At 55.1% G+C, this 23748-nt stretch overlaps 10 protein-coding genes across 10 annotated transcripts; 6 read left to right on the top strand and 4 right to left on the bottom strand.

The window, feature by feature from the left end:
• Positions 1-1329: 1329 nt before the first annotated feature.
• On the top strand, positions 1330-2532 carry B0H18DRAFT_1207643 (FAD-linked oxidase-like protein; the record flags this gene model as incomplete). The annotated part of the gene is made up of 5 exons (XM_048036223.1): positions 1330-1468; positions 1538-1994; positions 2052-2149; positions 2208-2312; positions 2369-2532. 5 exons carry the CDS (start codon positions 1330-1332, stop codon positions 2530-2532), a joined length of 963 nt encoding a protein of 320 aa, XP_047898872.1.
• A 329-nt stretch (positions 2533-2861) lies between these two features.
• B0H18DRAFT_495807 (uncharacterized protein) lies at positions 2862-4129 on the top strand. Its single transcript, XM_048038304.1, has 5 exons — positions 2862-2973; positions 3028-3147; positions 3194-3520; positions 3576-3828; positions 3896-4129. The coding sequence occupies exons 2-4, from the start codon at positions 3121-3123 to the stop codon at positions 3804-3806; spliced, it is 585 nt and encodes a 194-aa protein (XP_047898871.1). The 5' UTR covers positions 2862-2973; positions 3028-3120; the 3' UTR covers positions 3807-3828; positions 3896-4129.
• On the bottom strand, positions 4127-6705 carry B0H18DRAFT_979416 (WD40-repeat-containing domain protein). Its single transcript, XM_048044394.1, has 7 exons — positions 6518-6705; positions 6444-6465; positions 5804-6228; positions 5602-5751; positions 4815-5548; positions 4627-4757; positions 4127-4574 (listed from the first exon to the last, which is right to left on the bottom strand). The coding sequence occupies exons 1-7, from the start codon at positions 6677-6679 to the stop codon at positions 4468-4470; spliced, it is 1731 nt and encodes a 576-aa protein (XP_047898870.1). The 5' UTR covers positions 6680-6705; the 3' UTR covers positions 4127-4467.
• A 75-nt stretch (positions 6706-6780) lies between these two features.
• Positions 6781-9104, top strand: B0H18DRAFT_979411 (signal recognition particle protein). The gene is given in 9 exon segments (XM_048044393.1): positions 6781-6878; positions 6930-7097; positions 7152-7250; positions 7306-7651; positions 7704-7812; positions 7865-8113; positions 8171-8703; positions 8761-8979; positions 8998-9104. The coding sequence occupies 8 exon segments, from the start codon at positions 6801-6803 to the stop codon at positions 8874-8876; spliced, it is 1698 nt and encodes a 565-aa protein (XP_047898869.1). The 5' UTR covers positions 6781-6800; the 3' UTR covers positions 8877-8979; positions 8998-9104.
• B0H18DRAFT_979405 (uncharacterized protein) lies at positions 9042-11650 on the bottom strand. The gene is made up of 10 exons (XM_048044392.1): positions 11581-11650; positions 11254-11519; positions 11070-11198; positions 10922-11015; positions 10463-10867; positions 10111-10442; positions 9775-10063; positions 9675-9737; positions 9470-9595; positions 9042-9393 (listed from the first exon to the last, which is right to left on the bottom strand). Exons 2-10 carry the CDS (start codon positions 11463-11465, stop codon positions 9319-9321), a joined length of 1725 nt encoding a protein of 574 aa, XP_047898868.1. The 5' UTR covers positions 11466-11519; positions 11581-11650; the 3' UTR covers positions 9042-9318.
• A 207-nt stretch (positions 11651-11857) lies between these two features.
• Positions 11858-13475, bottom strand: B0H18DRAFT_495678 (scamp-domain-containing protein). The gene is made up of 11 exons (XM_048038303.1): positions 13336-13475; positions 13059-13283; positions 12817-13000; positions 12717-12761; positions 12639-12663; positions 12568-12586; positions 12470-12518; positions 12399-12416; positions 12213-12345; positions 12116-12157; positions 11858-12054 (listed from the first exon to the last, which is right to left on the bottom strand). Exons 1-11 carry the CDS (start codon positions 13337-13339, stop codon positions 12001-12003), a joined length of 798 nt encoding a protein of 265 aa, XP_047898867.1. The 5' UTR covers positions 13340-13475; the 3' UTR covers positions 11858-12000.
• Positions 13476-14091: 616 nt separating this feature from the next.
• On the top strand, positions 14092-15245 carry B0H18DRAFT_951486 (Isochorismatase hydrolase; the record flags this gene model as incomplete). Its single annotated transcript, XM_048042025.1, has 5 exons — positions 14092-14354; positions 14421-14804; positions 14858-14954; positions 15011-15133; positions 15183-15245. The coding sequence occupies 5 exons, from the start codon at positions 14092-14094 to the stop codon at positions 15243-15245; spliced, it is 930 nt and encodes a 309-aa protein (XP_047898866.1).
• Positions 15246-15866: 621 nt separating this feature from the next.
• On the top strand, positions 15867-17178 carry B0H18DRAFT_1182385 (SGNH hydrolase-type esterase domain-containing protein; the record flags this gene model as incomplete). Its single annotated transcript, XM_048035978.1, has 5 exons — positions 15867-15934; positions 16006-16292; positions 16363-16390; positions 16448-16575; positions 16630-17178. 5 exons carry the CDS (start codon positions 15867-15869, stop codon positions 16959-16961), a joined length of 843 nt encoding a protein of 280 aa, XP_047898865.1. The 3' UTR covers positions 16962-17178.
• Positions 17179-17342: 164 nt separating this feature from the next.
• Positions 17343-17992, bottom strand: B0H18DRAFT_979380 (cytidine deaminase-like protein). Its single transcript, XM_048044391.1, has one exon. It carries the CDS (start codon positions 17933-17935, stop codon positions 17396-17398), a length of 540 nt encoding a protein of 179 aa, XP_047898864.1. The 5' UTR covers positions 17936-17992; the 3' UTR covers positions 17343-17395.
• Positions 17993-18191: 199 nt separating this feature from the next.
• On the top strand, positions 18192-23632 carry B0H18DRAFT_979377 (transcription elongation factor Spt6). The gene is made up of 12 exons (XM_048044390.1): positions 18192-18538; positions 18598-19036; positions 19089-19206; positions 19257-19973; positions 20029-20331; positions 20385-20717; positions 20767-21306; positions 21355-21531; positions 21584-22601; positions 22651-22833; positions 22883-23013; positions 23067-23632. The coding sequence occupies exons 1-12, from the start codon at positions 18271-18273 to the stop codon at positions 23496-23498; spliced, it is 4659 nt and encodes a 1552-aa protein (XP_047898863.1). The 5' UTR covers positions 18192-18270; the 3' UTR covers positions 23499-23632.
• Positions 23633-23748: the final 116 nt, after the last annotated feature.

Here is a 23748-nt window from a genome sequence, read left to right as displayed (position 1 = left end):
GCGTCACACGCAATCCCAGGCTTTGACGGGTCACCGGACTGCGAGACTTCGTGATGAACGCGCTGCTATATATCCCGTCATGCACGAGAACGATTACGACCTTCAAGTTCTACCCCGAGTCGTCTGTCTTCGACCCCGGCAGGCTGCTCTCGAACTTCTCTGGAGGTTCCGATGACGAGCCTTCTACGAGCCGCTGTGCAACAACGTCACGTCGCACGCCTTGATGCGTTGGTCCCCGGACGGCCATTGACAAGGTTCGCTGCGAAAGCACGGAGCTGTCGACACAACAGCCAGTCATCCACAGGGCGGGTGCCAGCGGTGGGTGGTCCGCGGCATTCTCAAGTCACTACCTCTGGGTTGGCGTATGCGCATTCGCGGGCGGTGCCGCAGTTGGTGCTGCACGGCCCTTCTTCACGGACAGAGAGCAGCCGGCCTCCGCATCTGGATTGAATGACAAGTACGGTTCTCCAGAAGACTTCCAGCGAGCGATCCAGGAGCTACAGGATACATTCCCCGACCAGGACGCGGTATCCACCGATCCGGACGACTTGCATGTGCACGGGTACTCCGAAAACGACTACCACCCGGTGGTATCATAGGGAGTTATGCGCTCAGCGTGCTAACAGGACCTGCAGGTCTTCTCCATGTTAGTGGTGTTCCCTACTCGACGGAAGATGTGGTGAAGATCGTGAAGATCGCCAATAAGTACAAGATGCCCGTAGTCCCTTACTCAGGAGCGACCAGTTTAGAGGGAATTTAGATCTGTACGTCCGAGTCCTTTCAAATGTTCAGCAACAACCGCTGACACCTCTGCCCAATGTAGCCCAAGATGGGAGCCATATGCGTCGATGTGTCCGGCATGGACAAAATCATAGAGATACACGGTTGAGTAGATCCCAGCTTTCACTCCCAGCTTTCTTGACGGGCTTGTCTCTAGAGGCCGACTCGGACCTTGTTTGTCAACCAGGCGCGCATTGGATGGTGATCAATGACTGCTCAAGAAAAAAGGTAACGTTGAATTGTCGCATTATCTTCTGCGTTCTCACACCTATGAAGGCATCCCTTTGTTTTTCCCTGTCAGTCGCTCTGGTTCTCGGGCCCTTCTAATGCTGAGACTGGTTGTATGCGATAGCTGGACCCCGCCCCCGGCGCGACTATAGGCGGAATGCTGAGTACAGGTTGTTCAGGCAGTGAGTACCAGTTACAACACAGTTTTATGTAGCTGATATCGATGTGAATAGCTAACGCTGTCCGGTACGGTACCGCCAAGAGCGAATGGTTTTTGAACGCTGTATGTACCTCCGTGTCATCATCGGCCATCAGTCTAGGATGCTGAAACAACTCAGACCGTCGTCTGCCGAATGGCGAGGTCATCAAAACCCGGCGGCGCTCACGAAGTCGTCTGCGGGATTCGACACGACCAAATTGTTCATTGGCGCTGAGGGTACTCTGGGCATTGTCACGGAAGGTTGGTTTATGTCGGCTCGATACACGCTCTGGTGTATAGCTGATCTGGCGTTTAGTGACTATCGGTTAGCTCCTCTGATGCCAACGTCTGTGGCAGTTGTCCACTTCCCCGACGTGCGGAAAGCAACGGAAGCAGTATGTGAGGTCATGAACAAGGGCGTCGGTATCCGTAAGCACCGAACTCAAACGTTCACGCTAGCACGGTTTGACCCAGACCACTATGCTGTCGCAGAATGCGTCGAATTGTGTGACGACGACTTCATGCGCTCGACCAATGTATACGGCATGTCGCTTCGGAAGTACCCGGAGAAAGACAGCCTCTACTTCAAGTTCCAGGGCCCCACCCAGCGGTCAATCAAGGAGTCAATGGAAATCGTCCGCGACATCACGAAGAAGTACGGCGGCACTGGGTTCACGACAGCCAACAACGACAAGGAGGCCGCGGATCTGTGGCAGGACCGGAAGAACGCGCTGTATTCGGGACTGGCGCTGGTGCCGGGAGCTCGAGGGTGGAGCACGGACGTGTGGTGAGAATAATCGTTGTTGTGTAGTTCATGTTATCTGACCATGCATGGTCCGGATAGCGTGCCTGTGTCGAGATTACCGGACCTCGTATATGAGACGAAGAAGGACATCCAACAGTCAGGTATCGTATCGACGATCGTGGGTCACGTTGGAGATGGTCAGCGTTACATACCGTTGTGTCCTGGTTATACACTTTTCTCATTGACAGCATGCAGGCAACTTCCATGCGCTTCTCCTGTTCAAGAATGACGAGGAGCTCGAGACTTGCAAGCATCTCGTACATCGGATGGTAGAGCGTGCCATTGCACTGGATGGAACATGTGCGTGTTCTCTCCCGCATAGAATTGTCAGTGCTGACGTAGAAATCACCGGCCAGGCACTGGTGAGCATGGAGTGGGTCTAGGCAAACGGAAATATCTCGTCGACGAACTCGGCGAAGGCACCGTGGAACTGATGAAGACGATTAAACGCGCGATCGACCCCTACAACCTGTTCAACCCAGGAAGGTGCGCGGTAGTCTGCCACGCGTCCATCTACTGAGGATATCTGTGCTTTTCAGCTATACCAGATGCTTCTCGCAAAGAGAGCCTGAAGCAAGAGCCCCAACCTAGTGTACCGCGAGCGGGATAGGCGAGCGCCTAGCGTCGTCGGACATGAGGTTTACGGAAACTGTCGCTCGTAGACGTCTTGGATAGTACAATGCATGCTGCACCCCGAGAAGAGTCATTACAGGCTGAGATCCAGATCCTTGTGTTGATCTAATGATAAGATCTGAAGCAGCTCTCCCTTTCCCTCAACACTGTGCTCCTCCCTTTGTGTCTGTGTGGATGACAATCTGCCTTCCTTGACCCGACTCAGGAGTCCAGTGAACCTCGTTAACAACTGTACTCAGATACGAGCTGGCGCTGCAGGCTCCTTTGGAGTACTTCACCCGGTCAAGATCGACATGGTTGATGTTGTCAATGGCCCTTGTTCGATGAGGTATATCAATTCATTGACATTCTGCCGTCTTGTTCTAATTCAAAGAACGCAAAGCACAACTCGCCGTATGACGCCAGACGGGCTCTCCGGCCACTGACACTCCGTCAGGTTTTGAATGCCGAAAGGGCTCATTCAACTGCACCATTCATGTTGGACGGCATAGAATTGAACAGAGTGAGTAAATCTATTTATGAACAATACTGATGCTCAGGACAAGTAGATAACCACCGTAGCGCATCTCGTCACGGCGGAGCCGCCGGATGAGAGTGAAAACAGATACTACGCCAAGTACATGCTGGAGGACGGCTCTCAGCGAGTCAAAGCAATGGAACTATTCTCCGACACCCACCCAGTTTCGAACCTCAATCTCGCAGTTCCATTCGTGCCACGATACGTACGGATCCAAGGCAATTTGGACCAGTTCCCGAGGGGGGCTCCCAACTCGATCAAAGTAACTTCAATACGGGAATGCACAGATCCTCATGAATACTTCACCCATTTCCTCGAATGCTGTGCCGTGACCATGGCCTGTGAGATAGGAACTACTGTACGTCATTCGCGTTTGTTTTTGAAGAGCCCTTTGCTGACCCTTGCTTTGCTAGGTACCCTCTACATTGCCGACTTCACGACAATCGGCGGGGTATGGAGGATACATCTCTGCGATGTCACTCGACGAACCATCGTTGGTTCATGATATACGCCCTCGCATTGAGGATGACCCCTCTCTCATCTCGACAATCTTCAGCGTGCTATTATTTTGTCCATGCTCAATAGTACCTCTATCGCTGGAGGGATGCACGTGGGTGAAATCGCACAAGCCGTCAGGCATCTAGCACTTGGTCCTGAAGAAATCAGGTGAGTGACAATATGTCCCTCCTATGTAACAGTTTCGTTGAGTTCCTGCCCTCCTTCATCTTGATAGCAATGCATTGGATTACCTGGCTGATGAAGGATACATCGATTGCCCGACGCCAGATATCAAGTACTGCGTACTCACGGACAAATGCAGGCGCGCGAATGGGCATTACTCATTTACTGCGAACTAGGGATATGGCGGCGATTGCATCATCATTCAAGTTACCTTCATATTGTAGAACACGAGATCTTGTATTCGTACGATGAACCGCTCTGTATTCTTGGATTAGGCTCTGTACACATCTCATAGTGCGACTTTGAGATGGGAGTTTGTCTGGTGGATTCTCTACTGAACCAGTGTGCCTCGTTGCTGATGTTCAGAAACCTACGCTTTGAGCCTTGACTGGTGTCGTCGAATCTTGAGATCTACGGTAGGCAGACCAGTCGGGCCAAGGGAATGATATGACTGGCGCCAATTCTGTCTGAGAACGAGCCATATACACGGCAGAGGGGAGAGAATGAGAATGTCGCAATGGTCTGGACGCAAGACTGACATATGTCTATGCCACTCATGCGAGGGAACCTACCCTGCGCACGTAGGCGGGACTGCGCTGACGGATGTTGGTCGAACAAACCCAGTCAGCGAATATGCTTGATTTCGTGTACAAATATAGTACGGGTAGACTCTCCGTGCCATCCCCGGTTGCTGCTCGCGGTCACCAAGAACCGCGCAGCAGGGTCCACCACTGCGGTAGCAATGTAAGCGCAGAGCAATCCCAAGAAGACACAGCTACGTACGCATTTGTGATATGAAGCCGCCATGGTGCCCAGGTATGATCTTGAATTGCACACCGCTCTTCATCTTGCCCGACGCGTCAGGCTCGCCTGCCTCCGCGACATTCCAAAGGCGGATATTGTCGTTGGACGCACTGAGGGGTCCAGTTTCAGCACAATAGCCAACAGCCAAGATCCAAGTATGACCGTACCAAGCGAGATGTTTTCCATCTGGGAACGCAACCACACACGACACAACTCCCGAACTGACCGGATTCCTCAACGTCTTCAAGATCCTCGGCGTCCCCGGCCGTCCCGTCTGACGCACATCCCACACATCCACCGTCCCATTCCTGCGTCCCGCGTATACCTGCGCGCCGTCCGCACTCCAGCACGCGCTCACGCACCACGGCGGCGTCTTCTCGCTCATCCACAGCCGGCCCACGCCGTACCCTGGCGCGTTCACGCGTGTGTCCCAGATGAAGACCTGCCCGTCGATGCTTGCGGTCATCAGGACGTCCGGCGAGAACGCGCCGTACATCGTCGAGTCGAGCACGGGCGGCGCGTTCCGCGGCGCGGGTGCGCTCCGCCCTGTCTCCTGTGCGTGTGCGCCGGGGAAGGCTAGCCTCGGTGCTGACGGCTGGGTAGGCTTCTGCGGCTGCTCGTCGGGCTCGCCGTCCGCATCCGGCTCATCGAAGAGCGGGTCGTAAGACATCTCCGACCTGGTGTCGTCCTCCATCTTGTACGACACGTCTGGAAGCGCGCGGGCCCCAGAGGTCTGGACGGCTTGGCCAAACTCGGGAACAAGATGTTGACCGCGCAGTGTTGGCGAGCTCCAATGGTGTCCGTCGTACTGCCGGACCACAGGACGCACGGCTATGGCTGTTAGTTGCGCGCCATGCGCTGTGAAGTTGCGAACACATTGGCCAGTGTTGAGGTCCCATTGCTGACACGGTGGCTCGTTAGTCCAACGATTGCGAGAGGTATATTGAGTCGTACCAAAGCTGACCCATCCCACCCAGCACTGAAGAAGCCCATCTCGTCATGTTGCAGCGAGATACCGGAGACAGGACGCCCGCGATGACCAGGCATAACATGGATGAGCCGACCAGGGTCATGGCGGACGGTGAATAAGTTGATGTGACCTCGCTAGAAGACCCACAATTCAGACACGTATCTGATTCAACGGCAGAGTACTCACGTCCGACCCAGCCAGCGCCCACAACGCATCTGAGTGCATTGCTAGACTGTATACGGGACATAGCACTGGCTCTTCTGGAGGCGCGGCCGCGTCTGGAGGGGCAGGATTCTCCCACCAGCAACGTATCTGACCAGCTTTCATGAGACCTTCCATGACACCGCAGTGATGGCGCTGCGGGGCGGTAAGGAAGAACTTGCCGTTGACGGCAGAGAAGATGTCGTAGTCGCGCACGTACCCGTCGTCGGAACCTGTGAGGAGGTGCGTCATGCACGCGGAGGCGGCGAGTGAGTGCGTGGGTACTGGGTGTGGAATAGCGCAGATGGCCTCGACGGTGTAGGAGCGAGGGTGGCCGAGGGATGTGGTGAGAGCTGCGCGTCGAAGACTTGCGGGAGACAAGGCGCGAGCAAGGGATGTGGGACTGAGTGCTGTTGGACGTCTTAGCGAATTGAATCACATGTAGGAAGACGTATATACCTTCAGGAGGTTGGTCTACCGGGGAGACTGCTGTCGATGGAGGTTCCTGAGGAACAGTAACATTCGCCTGCTGTCCCGGAGATGGTTCAGTGGTAGAGGTGGATGCGCGGTCTCTTGAACGATGGCTTTGCGCTGCTGTCATCTTCGTCGGCGTCGTCGTCGTCACTCGAGTCATCTGATGGAGAGTCCTTCATGCAATTGATCAATGGGTGCACAACGTCGAAGAGCGGGCGGACGCACCTCCTCTGCCTCTGTGGCCTCCTCTGCTGCTGCTTCCGCTGCAAGGTCGTCCTCGAGCGCGTCAAGGATGTCGTCGTCAATGTCGTCGTCTTCCTCTGACGGCCTATCGAAATCTGCATCGTCAAGTCCGAGGCCCTCGTCCTCGGAGCCGCTGTAGGCCATGGGATGAGGGAGGGAGAGTGGCCAAGTCTTGTTGTGGCCGCTCGATCGCACTCTGGGGTGATCGGGGTGTGGGCGCTCCGTAGTTTCCGGCGCTCGCAGCAGTCGCTTGCTCCAATCCACCATGGTCCTCGCCGACTTGGGCAGGAAACTCAATGCTGCCCTCTCCTCCCTCAACAGGGCACCTGTCGTCGACGAGAAGGTAAGTAATATTTGCATCATACAGAGGAAGTCCTTCATGAGCACAACGCAGGTCCTAGATGCTCTGCTGAAGGAGGTCTGCGCCGCGCTCCTTGAGTCAGACGTGAACGTCAAGCTTGTTGCAACGCTTCGGCAAAAGGTCAAAGCCAAAGTAAAAGCATTATTTGAGGGCGGAGCAGACAAAGGAAAGGATACGAACAGGAAGACCGTCGTGCAGAAGGTGCGCAGATGTCTAAACACGGGCGATCGTCCGTTACTGACCGTCCTTGCGAAGGCTATCTTCGATGAACTAGTGCAACTAGTTGACCCCGGCGTCGAGCCTTACAAGCCAAAGAAGGGACAGCCCAATGTTATCATGGCTGTCGGTCTGCAGGTGCGTTTGCTAGCTTGTCCCTGCTCGTCTAGCCTCTCACTATGCTTGCATCCAGGGAAATGGCAAGACGACAACCTGCACGAAGCTTGCTGTCTACTATCAGAAGCGCGGCTTTAAGTCCTGCATTGTCTGCGCAGATACTTTCCGTGCGGGCGCGTTCGACCAGACGCGGCAATCTGCAACCAAAGCCAAGGTCGCGTACTTCGGTTCGTACACCGAGACGGACCCGGTCGCAATCGCCGCACAGGGTGTAGCAAAGTTCAAGAAGGAGCGATTCGAAGTCATCATTGTTGATACTTCCGGCAGGCATAAGCAGGAGAGTGAGCTCTTCGAGGAGATGGTTCAGATCGGGGAGGCGGTCAAGCCGAACATGACGGTGCTCGTCTTGGATGCCAGCATAGGTGAGTCCGCACATATTGCAAACCGAGTAGGCGGGACTCACTCATACCTCAGGCCAGGCCGCTGAGGCGCAGGCTCATGCATTCAAGGACAGCGCAGACTTCGGTGCGATTATCGTCACGAAGATGGACGGTCACGCGAAGGGTGGAGGTGCTATCTCTGCGTATGGAGCCCGTCTTCTCGCTCTGGTCGGAAGGTCTCACACTAATTCACAGGGTTGCTGTGACGAAGACGCCAATCATCTTCCTTGGTGTCGGCGAGCACTTGCATGACCTCGATAAGTTCGCGCCACAGCCGTTCATCTCGAAGTTGCTCGGCATGGGTGATGTACAGGGCCTCATGGAGCACATGCAGGACATCGCGACACAGAACCCCGACAAGCAAAAAGAGATGGCGAAAAAGCTCGAGGAAGGCAAGCTCAGCATCCGGGACTGGCGCGAGCAGATCCAGAACGTCATGAACATGTACGCCTCCCCAGTCACGATCGCTCCAACCAGAGTTTCCAACTGACGCTTCCTCAGGGGCCCCATCTCCAAGATCGCATCCATGATACCTGGCCTCCCACAAGATCTCCTGCAAGGCGGAGACGAAGAGGGTGCACTGCGCATGAAGCGCATGATCTACATCACCGACAGCATGACCTCGCGCGAGCTCGACTCGGACGGGGCGCCCTTCCTCGAACACGGAAAAGACGGTAAGCCCGTCGGGCTCACCTGGCGCGTCACGCGTGTTGCGCGCGGTAGCGGCACGTCCGTGCGCGAGGTCGAGGAGCTCCTTTGCCAGTACCGCATGATGGCGAACATGGCGAAGCAGGCCGGTGGCAAGAACGGCTGGCTCCAGGCCGCGCAGAAGATGCAGGCCGCGGCTGGCGGGCGGGGTCGCGGCGCGAACGGCATGCCGACCCCTGCGCAGATCCAGGCGATGCAGCGCTCGATGCCCCGGGATGCTCCAGCAGATGCAGCGCCAGATGCGCGGCGGCGGCGGTATGCAGGAAATGATGAAGCGATGATGCAGGGGCAGGGAGGCGACCAATTCGACATGGAAGAGATGCAGAGTGCGTTGCTTGTGTATTGTCCCCACCTCACTTGCAGGTCACTGACATTGGACTCAGGGATGATGTCGCAGATGGGTGGCGGCCTCGGTGGTCTAGGTGGTTTGGCCGGCGGTATGCCAAACATGGGTGACATGTTCAAGATGATGGGCATGGGTGGTGGCACTCCCCGTTAGATCTATAGTTCACCTTTAGGTTGCATACTAGGTACTGTACTGTAGCATACGTATCTCCATTTCCCCTCTATAGCATGAACGGCCCTACATCTGGGTTTCCCTTCTCAGATACTTACTCTATGTCAATGATCAGTCAGCGCAGTCGAGTCCCACTCATCACACAAATATGCAGCAAGTCGACTCTCCTGTTCCTGAGATATAAGTACACACAAAGGAACGACCACCACAGACCCGCTAGCTAAAGGACATGGGCGACAGAGCAAGGAGGAATCGGACGACGACTCGACGACGAACGCAGCAACAACACAACACACAACACGACGACGACAACACAACAGCGCAACATACGACACTCCCGCGCAGTACACACTTAACGTACGACATCCTTACTTGGCGTCCTCCTTCGTGAACTCGTGCAGGACAGCCAGAGCCTCCTGTACCTTCAGTTCATCGAATCGCTGTTCTCGAGGAGATGGAGCAGCTCAGCGTTGTCCATCTCCAAAAGCATGCCCGTGATCTTGCCAGCCAATCAGGCTGCGACCTACATAAAAACCGTAAGCATCACAGTCCAAGACGTGATAAAGCAGATATACGTACGGAGCAATGTTCATGTAGATGTGCTCGCCGAGTATCTGCTTGGCTTCCATGGGAGTAACGGCAGCGAGAGCAGCAGCAGTGAGCGCAGGGGTCTCACCCGGCACCGCGGCAGCCGGCGGTGCCTGACCAGCAGGGCGCCATTGCGCGGTTGAACGGCGGGCCTGTTGCCTGAGGAGGACGCCCAGTGGCGAGAGGAGCAACGGCAGGAGGGCGGGCAGCGGGCGCACCCGGCGGCCAGCAGGACGCGGGGCACACCGTTGGGACCTGAGCGTTCGGGTCGCAGGCGGCGGGACACGGCCACCGGGAGGCCAGGGCGAGGAGCGCCACGAGGATAGCCAGGCATGCCAGTGTAGGGACTAGGGGGACCTTGACCGTAAGGACCAGGCATGGGCATGCCCGGAACTTGACCGTTAGGAGGGTAGCGCGGGCGAGGAGGCATCATACCCGGCTGGCCATAGCCCATCATGCCACGACCACCCTGAGGAGGGAAGCCAGGGCCCGGAGGGTAGTACATCGGGCCGTTGATGTAGCCACCCATACCGCTGGCAGCGGCCTGCTGCATCCTGATCTGGTTGCGCTGAGCGATTTGACTCTCGAGCTGCTGACGGCGGACGTCGCGGCGTTGCGCCAAAGAGACGTAAAGGGCTTCGTGCCGATCATCTTGTTGTTCATCTCGGCGACAGCCTTCGTGGCCTCGTCAGGGGAGGAAAAGCAAACGAAACCGAAGCCCTTCGAGGTGCCCTTTTCGTCGCGCATGACCTTGGCGCTGGTGATCGCACCGAAAGGCTCGAACTCTGCCCGGAGACGTTCGTCGTCGATGTCATCCTCGAGGTTTTTGATGTAAAGGTTGACACCCTGGTACTTGCTCATCTTCTCCATCTTCGCCTGTTCGTAAGACCTCCGCAACTCCTCCTCACGCTCGGCCTTCTTTTGAGCACGAGTAACGAAGAGCTTCCTGCCCGGTGCTCGCTATCGTGGAGGGTCTCAACGGCCGTCTGAGCCTCCTCGTGGTTCTCGAAGTTGACGAATCCGAACCCGCGACTCCTCCCCTCGTCATCCCTCTGGACAACAGCAGAGGTGACATTCCCGAACTGACTGAAGAGGTCCCTGAACTCTTCCTCGGTCACCTCGGGGTCAATATTCTTGACATAGACGTTGGTGAATTGGGACTTCATCTCCTCGAGCTTAGACTGGCGCTCCTTCTTCGAAATGTGGTGGCCGACGTAGACCTTCTTGTCGTTCAACAGCATACCGTTGACCGCCTTGATAGCGGTTTCGGCAGCTTCGGCGGTCTCGTAGTGTACGAAGCCGTAACCCTTGGAACGACCGTGCTCATCGGTGGCAACCTTGCAGGACAGCACGTTACCAAAGGCAGCGAAGGTATCATGAAGGGCCTAATGGACGGTTTCATGAATGTCGACGTCCCCGCAAGAGGTGCATATACGTACCTTGTTATCGATCTGCTCGTCGAGGTTCTTGATGAAGATGTTGCCCTGGCCAGTCTTGCGCAGAGCAGGGTCACGCTGAGACCACATAATACGGCTGTACCAGAAGAGTTCAAATTTTCTTTTCACGCCACGGCATTATAAAACTCACCATGCGCGGCCCTTGATCAAGGAGTAGTTCAACTGCTCCAGGGCACGCTCACCATCGGCGGCGTTGAGGTAGTTGACGTATGCGTAACCGAGCGAACGACGGGTCACCGCATCACGGCAGACGCGAATGCTGCAGTTGCGTCGCGTGAGTAGGCAATGTCTTGCACAGCACCATCCAGGCGTACCTCGCGACGGGCCCAATCATATTAAAGATCTCGAACAACATCGCCTCCGTGACGGTGGGGTCCAATTCACCAACGTAAAGAGAAGCAGATGGGGACGGCATCTGCGGGGGAGGAGGATTGTATGCAGGGACGGGGGCAGGAGGGGGAGGCGCCGCCTCGGGGACGTGGCCCTGAGGGACTTCCTGCGGTTGGACGACAGCGGTTGCGGACATGGTGTTTTCTGGGGTTATAGTGGGGTCGTTACTGCTTTGTGGACTTTTCTGCGACTGCAAACGGAAGATTGTCAGACGCTCGCAAAGTTGAACAGGACGGATGGAAAGCGCGTACACAGGAGGCGACAAGGCAATGGATTTTTCGAAGTTTTTATGGAAAGTTTTTTTGATTTAGCTTTTCACCTGCGCGGGGCGGGATGAGGATGGGCGACGGGCCACGGCAGATGGGCACTGACCTTAGATGATGGCTTGAAGAAAGACGGCCACCGCATCAGCACCTATATAGGCTGAAGTTCAAACTCCGACGGATAGAGCCTTTGATCAGCCACAATCGGACAAGCCATCACGATCTTCTCACGGGCCATTCTCGGGCCACACGACGCGGTCCTCCATGTCTGTTACACGCATTTCATTGACCAATCGCACGTAAAACATTGACAAGAAAGGCAGAAATCATTGTCATAACTTAGCAGGAGAAGTACATAGGTTCCTGGGCGCCCCAACGCTAGCCAAATCGCAAGCACCGAGATTGGTCTCAACCCCTCGTGAAGTACGCTTTCGCGCCGTGAGTGGCAAGCTCGGTCTTCGCCTGTAATGAAGGTCATTGTCTTCCACCGGGACAACAATAAGGAAGTGGGCACTAGACGAACCTTCTCCACCGAGTGGCCCGCGCTCTTGTGATGCGCCCAGATCTGCGTACGGCTTGTGAGTGTGGTCCGAGCTTGCAATTGTCCGCGAATTGCCTACCTGTTGATAATAATAGGCGTTCCCTACACCTTGGATGACCCAACCCACTGTGGCGATGGTACCGAGGATTGCTGCGACGAAAGCAGCCCTGCTGTACATCTGTATGGTCTGGATGAGGCCAGCAGATCCGGTGCTGTCCTGGCATTCAGCGCGCGATCCTAGCGCGAGCTATGCAGGAGAACCTACCCTGGTATCCCAATGATCCTAGTCGGATGCTCAACAAGCGCGCCACTACGACACAGGAGGCTACGACTTACATGTACAGAGAGAACACGAGATGAAACCCGCCGAATACAAAGTAGAAGTCTGCGATAGATTGAGGACCACCGCTTCCATACGAGGACCTGCAACGTACAGTAGTATAGTGCTTGCTCCTGCATGCCTACGTCAGCATTCCGTTGAACATGCCGTTGAATCGCGCTTTACCTTCATATATCCATTGTAGATGGGCCTGTCATGAAGTGCTTCAGCAGTGGTAAAGCTGAACGTTGTAGCACAGCATACCTATACCACAGGAGGAACGAAAGAGGCGTGATGACGAACAGATATCTGCGATGGAGGCGTTCGAAATCCCGTGCATAACGCATCTGTCTTGGCGACGTACCCTATACTTGAACCTAGGTCGCTTCCACCATTACTTGACCCGGACGTAAGGATGAATATACACGCAATCATGTTGATGATGAGCGTTCCGAAGAGGACAAACCACAGTTGGTACAGCCTGTTGATCTGTGGTCTGTACTCTTCTGGGATTTCATCCTTGATCGAGTGGAAGATGACAGGATAGACTGCAGGAGTAGCAGTATCAGTGGCACGATACGCAGCCCGAAACTGCCACAAACGTACACGATGGCCAGTTGTTCCTCCCAAACCTCTTGATGTGCTCAGCCTTCTGAGTCAACTCCTGTTCTCTCCGTTCCAAGTCGCGTTCTCTCTGGTTGATTTCCGCGAGACGGGCAGCATGGTTGGGACTCGGGTAGCTGGGAGCGGGCGATGTACGTTCCGTGGGGTCATCGAAGGGGTTTGCATCGAGAGAATGCGTGGACGCAAAGGGGTTTTCGGTATATGTACCTGGTTCACGCAATGTCAGAAACGACTCTCAAGAAGGACAGGTAGCACGCACTCATTTCGAATCGTAAAGTTGAAGGCAAGGGATTTCGCAGCGGTCAACGCGTGCGGAGGCGTGCGGAAGGAGAACGGCGGTGGCACTGTGTCGCTGCGCAGGAACCAGTCCCAATTTGGTCGTCAGCAGCGCCCACCACGTCTACTCCACCGTCTCGGTCGTTTGCGCTCACAGCCTTCCGCTTACCCTCCGCTCGCATCTGCCACGCACTCACCGATGATATGAAACGCGGTCCCACCCTCGACATTCATTTGGCGTAGCGTCCGTCTGGACTCTGATGGAGGATAGCAGCGGACGCACATGCTCGACTGCGGCCCGGCGGAGGTCTTCCCTCTTGGACCCGAAATTGGCGACGTCAAGATCATCCAGAACGCCTCTCATGCTCTCTCTCAACAACGTGCGCTGCGTCCCTTCAGCCGTAGCTGCGACATTGCTTCTCGACCGTTCTCCAGGTCAGGAAGGTCTCGAGCCAGTCTCATCCAGGACAACCTTTTGTAAAACCTCGACCGAGTTCGCTATCTCGAGATCCTACATCAGGCACAACCATGACGGTAATGGCCTCTCTGTTGCTATTATTCATTGCAGTGCAGCGTTGCTCCATGCGGACTCCCATTTGCTCGATATCTAATCACTGGCTTCGAGTTCGTCTGGCTAAGCTTATCATGGCTGGTGTGGGAGGGAGAACGGAATCGGAGTCCCTGCGCACTCGGTCCTCTGTCCTTCACTTTGCTCTGCTGTGTCACTGGTATATACGACATGACTATTCGCCCGCACGTTCTCGAGCCCCTGGAATACGGTAATGCAGCGTCGTTCTGGGTAGAATACCCATCAGGTCTTGTCGACCTCACACGTGAGGCGCACCTCATAGCAAAGAAGGAAGACGAGACAGTGGCAACCAATGGTACCCACCCCGAACCTCCTCTACATAGCAGTACACAGCTCGAGATACCGGTCGATGGTGAGCGCGTCGTGCGGTGCGCTAAGTCCAAGAGCGCGATCGTGATCGTCGACATGCAAAAGTACGTCTGCCGCACGTTCTGTCGAGCACGAAACACGAATTGATTTTGTATGTCGATCTACCCTAGCTTCTTCCTGCATCCCGATCTCCGCGACCACTCAACGGGGCTGCAATGCGTTATACCCCTTATGAACGTTGTACCTGCGTTAAGGACGCAGGACGTGAAGATCTTATGGGTGTACGTCCCTCTTACCGACAGTAGAGACATCCACATAGCGCTTTTCGCCCGTAGTAACTGGGGACTGACCGAGCATGAGCTCGCGACTATCCCGCCGTCCCTCGTGCGAAGTTTCATGAAGAACAATCGTGGAGGCTTCGGCTCTCATCTCCCTGTGCCCTTCGGTCGGTTACTCATGCGAGGAGAGTTCAACGCCGATCTATACGGCCCCCTCCATCAACTTTACCTTGAGGGTAAGAAGGAAGGCACGGATGTCTGGATTCACAAAAACCGGTCAGTTGAGCGATACGGCGACATACGCGGAGCGACTCACCGACGTCTCGCAGGATGAGCGGTATCTGGGGTTACCAAACTGCCTTGGACCTGTATCTTCAAGAACATGGTATAACGACACTCTTCTTCGCTGGCGTGAATGCGGATCAAGTGCGTCCCCTAGCTTTGCCTCCGATGACAGACTGAGATTGACGGCGCCTCCGCAGTGTGTCCTGGGCACGCTGGTTGATGCCTATTTCCGAGGGTATGATTGCATAACGCTGCAAGACTGCATCGCGACGACTTCGCCTGCTGGGGGTCTAGAGAACGTGCTTTACAACGCTACCAATGTATGTGCTCATCTATGCTTCGGGAATGAATTGACCTCACGTTCTGCAGAGCTACGGTTTCGTTACGGACACGATCAGGGTGGAAGAGGCAATCAAGAAGCAATCGTCGTGAAGTCCCATCTATGCGTGCTGTACGCGTATGTGGCATTTGCTACGGTATCCTCACAGCAAGATTCAAGCAGTGGACAGAATGGGGCCCTGACATCGGTGCAGTAGTTTGTCTCGGGACCGGTGAACTGTCTCGGTCAAGTCGACCACCATCAATCTACTATTTTACTGTAACACGCAAAGCATTATGATGCTGGCAAGCAGAGACGAATTTGAGACAAACTGTAAGCCAGTCTAGCTTGAGAGATAGCTCATACAAATGTCATGGGAGGTGCGAGAAACGCGTCAACAAGGTACGTGGCGTGGCCGGGAGTAGTCCCGGGAATCCGGCAAGCACTCATCTTAGTGCATGCCCATCGACACCGCGCATCTGTATCGCCGCGTCCCAACTCGGACATCGAGTCGTTCGCCGTTCACCAATATTTGTGCTTAGCAGTGAAGGGGTTCCCCCATGGCCGCCGCCCAGTAGGGGCTCGCAACAAACCGGAGCCAATCAAAGAATTTGTTGAAATGGACGCCGCTTATAGGCTGCCCACATACTGGTTCAATTCAAGCATCAGTGCACGAGCTCAAGCCTTTGACCCTGTCCTTGTGCAGTGCGAACACACAGGCAAGTGCGCCGACCATGTCTACAGTCATCCAAACGAGCGGTTCCTGGCCAGGGTTTATAGGTTTGAAGCGTCTAATTATATTGTGAGTACAGTAGTATCCGAGGTACTGTCCTGTCGTCATACCGCTCAGAGCCTCACCATCCTGTGGCGTAGTGGGGACTCGTACTCTGACGTTGGGTACCATGCAGGAAGACCACATCCCACCGAGGAGAACCCTCTCGGTGTCGAGTTCCCCGGAACCACCTGGGCGGAGGAGGGCGAGCCGAATTGGGTTGGGCACCTCATCACGAACTACCCGCCCGCGCCGCTACTGGTGTATGACCTCGCGCATGGCGGCGATACCATCGCTGGGGTACGAGCGCAGGTCGAGAGGGGCTTCCTGCGTCAATTAGTGGATAAGCCCTATTGGTGCCAATGGAACGCCAACGACACGCTTTTCGGTGAGGATGTACGTGGATTATGCGATCTTTGGCACTTCGCTGATCCTGTATGATCGTGAACCTATTCTAGTGACTTGGGTGGGCATCAACGACTGCGCGTCAGTATAAGGGCATTCCAATATCTGCTTTATGTATGCTGATCCTTTACCAAGCAGATTCGCCACAGAGACCACAATACCCAACTTCATAGACAAACTCTTCGACTTACAAGAGCAGTTGTACGAGGCCGGGGCGCGCAGCTTCCTGCTTATCGACGTTCCCCCTGTCCATCGGAGCCCTGCAGGTGCGTCACCTATCGCGATGACATAGCCTCGCATGACATTGAAATAATTCACAGGACGGAAGGCCTCGTCTACAGTCCCAGGCAAAGGACCTTCGGTGCGGCTGGAGCTCTGGAACAAACTGCTGCTCGAGAGTGCACAGCACTTTGCCTCAAAGCACGACCAGGCGACCGTCCTATACTTCTCGTCCTGGACGACATTCTCGCGTGTCATGGACGACCCCGTGTCCTACGGCTTCACGCAGGAAGACACCGAGGTACCTGCCAGCCGTATGTGGGTTGATTTCCTGCACCCTACCAGCGACATGCACGATATCATCGCTCGCGATGTCGCGGACTTCTTAACCGGCATTGTACCTCACAAAGCATCGCAAGCTCCATCCGAGTGAAACCCGTTCTGTACAGGTCGAAGACACTGTAAAGCACCTTCAACAATCACTCTCAGTATGCAGCAGTCAGTAAGGCGATGCGCTGATATTCTGCTGTAACTATTCTTCGGATCGGATAATGTACCATGTACCAACGCACGAGTGAAACTGTATGAGAATCAGTGTGGACCGGTCGATGTGTCCACAGGCCAAGCCCCGATGACAGGTTACTGCCGAGTCCAAGCCCAGTCAAGTCATCTCACGGGAAAACTGGTGTTCGCACGCATGATGTGTATCGCTGGCACTGAGTATTCGTACAATGATCCTGTACATCGCGTCAAAAGTCTGTTACACATGTGTTACCACTAGGAATGACATCCTCTATGGCCCGGACACAACTAACCTCCACGAGATCCAGGTGTCCTTCGTACTTTGTTCTCCAAGACTCTAACCCATCATGTGTTCGATCGATGTCCCGTCCGCGCGACCGCCAGGCATTCTTGCTCTAAGCCCCTGGTCCAAACGACCTCGATCCCGGCATCCTCTAGTTTCCTTGTACCTTCGCACTGCACGAAGTCATCCGGCTCTCCAACACCGATGAAGCACCTGCGTATTCCGGCTGCTATGAGAGCATCCGCGCAAGGTGCCAGACCGGAGGTGCGCACGGAGCATGGCTCCATGGTAGTGTAGACATCGGCACGGTTCAGAACGTGCTCGATAGTCACATCTTCCGGGGTGGAAGGAAGCAACTCCCTGAGCTCCTCCTTGGATAGACGGCGCGCCTTGGTTAGCGCGTTTGCTTCCGCATGAGTGTTGCCTGGAAGTTCTCGAGAGTAGCCCCGCGCTAGGATGACTGGCTCGCTTGAGTCGGTAAGAGACGCAGTGAGGACGCAGCCCACGCAGAAGGCGGTCGGAGTTGGTTTGCACTTTCGTGCCTCGTCTAGGGCAAGGCCCAAGAAGTACATATGAACATCAGTATTGGATGTGTTGGACATGGTCGCACAACAGCTGGTAGAACTTGGGTACAACTGGAAGATGGTGACCGCTCAAGGGGTCGATCGGTGCGGAATAGGTAATTACCGATGTATCATCAGTCTAATCGACGTTAATGCAGCATAGTAAAGTAGCATACACCCGCACCTCCCTTAGAATCAACATAGAATCATTTATGTACATAAGTAGTTTGGACGGCAATCACGTGTACTGTGAGCATAGCCCAATTGAACGCGTCGATCGAGATTCCTCAGCGCGCTCAACTCTGACCCCAACCCTCGAGCCTGTTAAATACTGGGATTCCCAGCTCTGACGGGTGGCCTTCGTGTCTCCTATCATGTCTTCCTCTATGGTCGACCCAGCTGCCGCCAGAAACGCTGAAGAGGATGATCCCATGCAGGGATCCGAAAACGAGAGAGGCGCCGCGGGCAGCCCCGCAGGCGGCGCTTCCGACGATAGCTCAGAAGAGCCCGAAGAGGACGAGGACGAGGAGAGGCGCATCAGGGAGGGATTCATCGTCGATGAAGACGAAGATGAAGACGAGGAGGATGAAGAGGAGGAACGGCGTAGGCGGCGCAAGAGGCGAAAGAAGCACCACCATCGCTGTGCGTGCCGCTCGTGTCTGTCTTCGTTATCTGCGACTAACAGCAATTCTACCCACCAGACCGGGAGGATGAGGAAGCGCTTGAGGAGGACGACCTGGAGCTACTGGAGGAGAACACAGGAGCATCCTTCTCTCGCAATCGTCTGACTCGCCTGCGACGTGCCCGAGACTCAGAGTCGCCGCCCGCGCCGTCGTCGTCGAAACGAAAGGCAGTTGTAGAGTCGTCCGATGACGATCTTGACAACGACGACTTGGAGCTTCCCCAGGTTCAGGATATACAGAACATCTGGGATGACGAACGAAACGCAGCTGGAAGGGACGATGACGACGACATGGACGACGACATGGACAATTTCATCGAGTATGAGGACGAAGAGGAAGAGGAAGGGGGAGGCGATGAGGAAGCTCGAGAAGAGCGGAGGAGAGAAAGACGACGTCAAGAGAAGGCCCGACGAAGAGCCCTAGGCCGAGCCGCTGAACTTGGAGGTATAGATGCAAAGTAAGCAACCCACATCACCATCAGATTGAAATGCAAAATGACAGTGGCCCAGTACATGGGATGAGCTTCAGGAAGTGTTTGGCGACGGCCATGAGTACGACTGGGCTTTGGCAGAGGACGAAGAGGTTGTGCATGAGGAGGAGCAAAAGCCGGAGATGAAGTATCAAGATGTGGGTTCTTTCAGTCATCTCCTTTCTCCTTGTTTTCATTCCGTCTACAGGTCTTCGAGCCTTCAGAGATCCGTTCGCGCATGCTGACCGAGGATGACGACCTCATACGGGGCACCGATATTCCTGAGCGGATGCAGCTCGCCACTTCGGCAGTATCAGCTTCATCCACAAGGTCCCTTCACAACCCGTTGACCGAAAACGACTTAGACGACGCTGCGTCATGGGTTATCACGCGGCTCGGTCCTCGTAAAGAACGCGACTTCTTCCGCGGAGACGGTCAATTCCACCGCTTCTTGCCGGATCTCGTCCAAGCCATCACCTGCGCCCTGCGCTTTTTGTTCGTCAACCAATTCGAGGTGCCTTATGTGTGGACACACAAGCGAGACTATATCTCGTACTTCAATCCTGCGGAGCTCCATGCACAGGTTGAACTTCTCAGCTTGGAGGAACTTTGGCGCGTCTACGCCATCGGGCAAAAGTTTCGTTCGTTGCTGGAGCGGCGCAATGCCTTGGATTCAATGTACGGCCGACTGGGAGCGTCCGACGAGTACTTCGAGAACGAAATCCGGAAACGGATAGATGCAGTTGAGACGGTCGCTGATGCTACAGAATGGCTGAGTATGAAGTATCGGGAGGACAAGAAGAATAGGATCGAACTTCACTTCCACGATGACGAGGACCAGGTCGACGTCAAGAAGCACAAGACGCCGAGTCGGATTTCCCAGTACGAGTTGGCCAAGAAAAGCATCGTGGCCAAGTTGGCGGAGGTGAGTGTCACTTGTGGGACGGAACACACTGTCAACCTCATAGTAATGGTTTCAGGGATATGGCATTGAGCCGCATCAAGTGGTCCTGAACTTCATACACGAGGCCCACACTCACTTCGTTGAGGATCATGAACTGAACCCGCAGACCTACGCGGAACAGTTCGCTGACCCCGATGCGAGCCGGGCGCAGCCAGCTGAAGAACTCTTAGGCCGGGCGCGTATGATCCTCGCCACTGAACTCGGCAAGGATCCTTTGTTGAGACACAAGATTCGTGAAGCCTTCAAGGCTGGCGCGGTGGTCTCCGTCTCGCCCACCGAGCGTGGTATTGCGAAGATTGACGATCATCATCCGTTCTTCGTAGGTCTCCCGTGCATAGTGTATCTGCAGGGACATTACTTATCCTCTAAAAGAACTTCAAATATCTCCTCAACAAACCCGCTGTGGAGATGTTGCACTCAGCGCAGTTCCTGCATATTTCGCAGGCCGAAACCCAGCATTTGGTGACGGTATCTATCAGCTTGCCACCGGAGGCGAAGGCAACATTTGAACGAGGTCTGAACGACGCCTTCGCCTCGGACAGCTTCAGCGATAATGCCCGCGCCTGGAATGAAGAGCGCTCTCGCGTCGTTCAGGAGGCTCTGGAGCAACACCTCATCCCCATTGGTATTAAGTGGGCTCGCGAGTGGATACGTGAGGAGGCGGAAGACTTCCTTGCAGATCAGTGCTCTCAAATCCTCCGCGATGTAAGCCTAAATCTTCCTTCAGATGCGGTCATTGACAGTCCTGAAACAGAGGATTGATGTTGCGCCATATGTAACGGATGACATGACCCCGGGGGAGACGCCGTCTGTCCTTGCTATGTCGTGGGGTAAGGGCGAGCCGCATAAAGACCTGATTCATCTTGTTTTCATGGACGAGGCGGGCCGTCTTCGCGAACATACTAGGTTGGACAATCTTGTGGATCAGGAGGCGCGAGACGAATTCGTTGACATCTTGAAGAGACGCCGACCACATGTTATCGTCCTGGGAGGGTTCAGCATAGCGACAGCGAAACTCGCACAACGCGTGAAGGAAATCGTCACGAAACCCAATGGCGAAACGGGCGATATCGGCCAAGACGAGTCGCTCAACATCGAAGTCATCTACGTACTCGATGAGGTTGCTCGCATGTACCAGAACAGCAGGCGGGCTCAAGAGGAATTCAGTGCGCTTGCGCCATTGGCCAGATATTGTGTCGGGCTGGCGCGATACACGCAGAGTCCATTGAACGAGTATGCCGCCCTGGGTGCTGATATCAAGGCCATCATGTTCGACGAAGACAACCAAAACTTGGTACGTAACAAAAACGTTTTGACATGATGCTGTCTAACTGTAGAGCAGATTCCTACCGAGAAGCTCCTGTCAGCGCTTGAGAAGGTCCTTGTCGACATCACGAACAAGGTTGGCGTCGACGTCAACCGCGCTGTCACCGACTCGTATTACCAGTTCCTCCTTCCATTCATCTGCGGGTTGGGCCCACGCAAGGCACAGGTTTTGGTCAAGAAGATCGCATCGTTGGTCAGTACTATGGTTTAGGTTACCATACTGCGTCACTCATTGATTTACACAGGGCGGCAACCTTATCAACCGCAACCAATTCGTCAATCATTCTCTGCTGACAATGACGATCTTCCTTAACGCTGCAGGTTTCCTTCGTATCATCCAAGATGCAGAGCCTAAGTCCACGAAAGGCCGTCGAAACGAGGACGTTGATGTTCCTGATCCCCTCGACAACACGCGCATACACCCAGAAGACTACGAGCTTGCCAGAAAAATGGCCACAGATGCTCTGGAGCTGGATGAAGAGGATATTCACGACGAACATCCCTCACAAGTCGTGTCCCTCATCATGGATGACTCCGACGCGGACAAGAAGCTGGACGAACTGAACCTGGATGACTTCGCCGTCAACATGTACGAGACGAACCAGGACAAGAAACGACACACGCTCAATGTCATTCGCGCCGAGCTCGTGCGGCCATTTGGGGAGCAGCGCGACAAGTTTGTCCGGCCTACTCCTGCAGAGGTGCTCATGATGCTCACGGGGGAGACTAACCGTACACTCCGTGTCGGTCTGATCGTATCTGTGCTGGTCGTCCGCGTGAAGCAGAGCTTCGTGGCCGTCCGTCTGGACTCAGGCATTGATGGCATGATCACATCGCAGTACATCGCCGACGACCACATCTCGGATGCCTCGACGGTTGTGAAGAAGGGCCAGACGATTCAGGGCGTCATCATCGATGTAAAGCTCAATCTCGGGTCAGACTCGTTCTGGGTCGAACTCTCCTCTCGGCCGTCGGATGTCTCCCAGGGCGACAGCCAGTACCGGCGGGTGAGGCACGATGAGCGCTGGAATCATCAGCAATACGACCGAGACATGGAGCTGCAGGCACGGAAGAAGCGTGCAGAGGTGGATAGGACGCGGAGGGTCATCAAGCACCCTAACTTCCACAACTTCAACGCGCAGCAGGCAGAGCAGTTCCTCGACCAGCAACAGCGGGGCGATGTTGTCATCCGACCGTCCTCAAAAGGCATCGACCACCTTGCCGTGACGTGGAAGGTGGACGACAAGCTCTTCCAGCACATTGGTACGTTCTGAGAGGAAGTTATATCGTCGCTGTTCTGATCCGTACCTAGATGTCCTTGAACCAAACGCTGACCCTACTGGCCAAACCATCGGCACAAAGCTCATTGTGGATGCGGAGCGCCAATACTCCGACCTGGACGAATTGATCGTCAACCATGTCCATTCTATGGCGCGTAAGGTAGAGGAGCTGATGGCCCATGAGAAATTCAAGCATGGATCAGAAGATGATCTTCGTACGTTCAAATTATCAGCGCCAGGTGCACCGCTGACCGCAATCTCCAGACATTTTCCTCAAGAATTATGTGGCTGCCAACCCCGCGAAGAGCGCGTACGGCTTCACCCTCAACCGGAAACGTCCTGGGCACTTCAATCTATGCTTCTTGCCGAACAAAAGCTCCACTGTCCAGACATGGGTAAGTACTGGTCAGTTTCATCGCGCCCTTCATAATCATTGATGATGTCGCAGCCCGTCAGGGTTACGCCTGAGGCGTACTATCTCTTCGACACCGCGGCCAGTGGCGTTTCTGAATTATGTGACGCCTTCAAAATCCGACACATCCACGAGTCTGGACGGGGTGGTGGCGGCCTCGGCGGCGGAAAGACGCCTTACGGTGCTGGTCGCACACCTGCACGTACACCTGCTGCGGGGCATGCAACACCAGGACATATGTCGGTGCGCCAGATGGGCCGAACACCGAACCCCTATGGGCCTGGAGGACAGGTTCCCGGTACGTCTTCGCTCGGCGGGGCGACGCCTGCTTTCGGCGCTCCTCCACGGACGCCGTATGGAGGTGGGTTCCAAACACCGAACCCAGCCGGCGTACACCCGGCGCGGGCAGCTCTGATCCAGCAGGGTGATGCTGGGGGCGGAGGGGGCTGGGGCCAGTCAGGCTGGTGATGATATTCGGGGAATATTTTTGTGCTGCTTGCTCTGTATCGGTGACATTTTCCGCGCGCACTCTGCATCAACATTGTTACACACCTATCGCATTTTGTATCCTATTGCATTGTTATTTGCTCATTTTACGCGAGTACTCCGGCTGGCCTCAACTTGTGAGCGACATGGACTGGAGGACGCACCGGCCACTGACGTCATTGCCCGGTACAGCAACTCGCTGCGGTGGCTGCTTTTGGGTGTGCAACATGCA

Source organism: Fomitopsis serialis, assembly GCF_022376445.1.
Source record: "Fomitopsis serialis strain Sig1Antser10 chromosome Unknown B0H18scaffold_5, whole genome shotgun sequence".
NCBI lineage: Eukaryota > Fungi > Basidiomycota > Agaricomycetes > Polyporales > Fomitopsidaceae > Fomitopsis > Fomitopsis serialis.
Note: the sequence above shows the minus strand (reverse complement) of the source record. Positions and strands in the feature narration are given on the sequence as shown.

Excerpts from the sequence above, each read along its gene's own strand:
- B0H18DRAFT_979405 (XM_048044392.1), bottom strand. The coding sequence starts at position 11,465 with ATGTCCGCAACCGCTGTCGTCCAACCGCAGGAAGTCCCTCAGGGCCAC. Across the intron at positions 11,199-11,253 it reads ATGATTGGGCCCGTCGCGAG|CATTCGCGTCTGCCGTGATG; the intron begins GTACGCCTGGAT and ends ACGCAACTGCAG. Across the intron at positions 10,868-10,921 it reads ACGAGCAGATCGATAACAAG|GCCCTTCATGATACCTTCGC; the intron begins GTACGTATATGC and ends ACCGTCCATTAG.
- B0H18DRAFT_979377 (XM_048044390.1), top strand. The coding sequence starts at position 18,271 with ATGTCTTCCTCTATGGTCGACCCAGCTGCCGCCAGAAACGCTGAAGAG. Across the intron at positions 21,307-21,354 it reads ACGAAGACAACCAAAACTTG|ATTCCTACCGAGAAGCTCCT; the intron begins GTACGTAACAAA and ends ACTGTAGAGCAG. Across the intron at positions 22,602-22,650 it reads CAAGCTCTTCCAGCACATTG|ATGTCCTTGAACCAAACGCT; the intron begins GTACGTTCTGAG and ends ATCCGTACCTAG.
- B0H18DRAFT_495807 (XM_048038304.1), top strand. The coding sequence starts at position 3,121 with ATGTTGGACGGCATAGAATTGAACAGA. Across the intron at positions 3,148-3,193 it reads ACGGCATAGAATTGAACAGA|ATAACCACCGTAGCGCATCT; the intron begins GTGAGTAAATCT and ends CAGGACAAGTAG. Across the intron at positions 3,521-3,575 it reads CCTGTGAGATAGGAACTACT|GTACCCTCTACATTGCCGAC; the intron begins GTACGTCATTCG and ends TTGCTTTGCTAG.
- B0H18DRAFT_495678 (XM_048038303.1), bottom strand. Across the intron at positions 12,158-12,212 it reads ACGCCTATTATTATCAACAG|ATCTGGGCGCATCACAAGAG; the intron begins GTAGGCAATTCG and ends AGCCGTACGCAG. Across the intron at positions 12,055-12,115 it reads CGGGCCACTCGGTGGAGAAG|GCGAAGACCGAGCTTGCCAC; the intron begins GTTCGTCTAGTG and ends CCTTCATTACAG.
- B0H18DRAFT_979416 (XM_048044394.1), bottom strand. The coding sequence starts at position 6,679 with ATGGCCTACAGCGGCTCCGAGGACGAGGGCCTCGGACTTGACGATGCA. Across the intron at positions 6,229-6,443 it reads CTCTCCATCAGATGACTCGA|CACTCAGTCCCACATCCCTT; the intron begins GTGACGACGACG and ends GACGTCCAACAG. Across the intron at positions 4,575-4,626 it reads CGGCTTCATATCACAAATGC|TGGTGGACCCTGCTGCGCGG; the intron begins GTACGTAGCTGT and ends TTGCTACCGCAG.
- B0H18DRAFT_979411 (XM_048044393.1), top strand. The coding sequence starts at position 6,801 with ATGGTCCTCGCCGACTTGGGCAGGAAACTCAATGCTGCCCTCTCCTCC. Across the intron at positions 7,251-7,305 it reads TCATGGCTGTCGGTCTGCAG|GGAAATGGCAAGACGACAAC; the intron begins GTGCGTTTGCTA and ends GCTTGCATCCAG. Across the intron at positions 7,652-7,703 it reads CGTCTTGGATGCCAGCATAG|GCCAGGCCGCTGAGGCGCAG; the intron begins GTGAGTCCGCAC and ends CTCATACCTCAG.
- B0H18DRAFT_979380 (XM_048044391.1), bottom strand. The coding sequence starts at position 17,935 with ATGTCCAACACATCCAATACTGATGTTCATATGTACTTCTTGGGCCTT.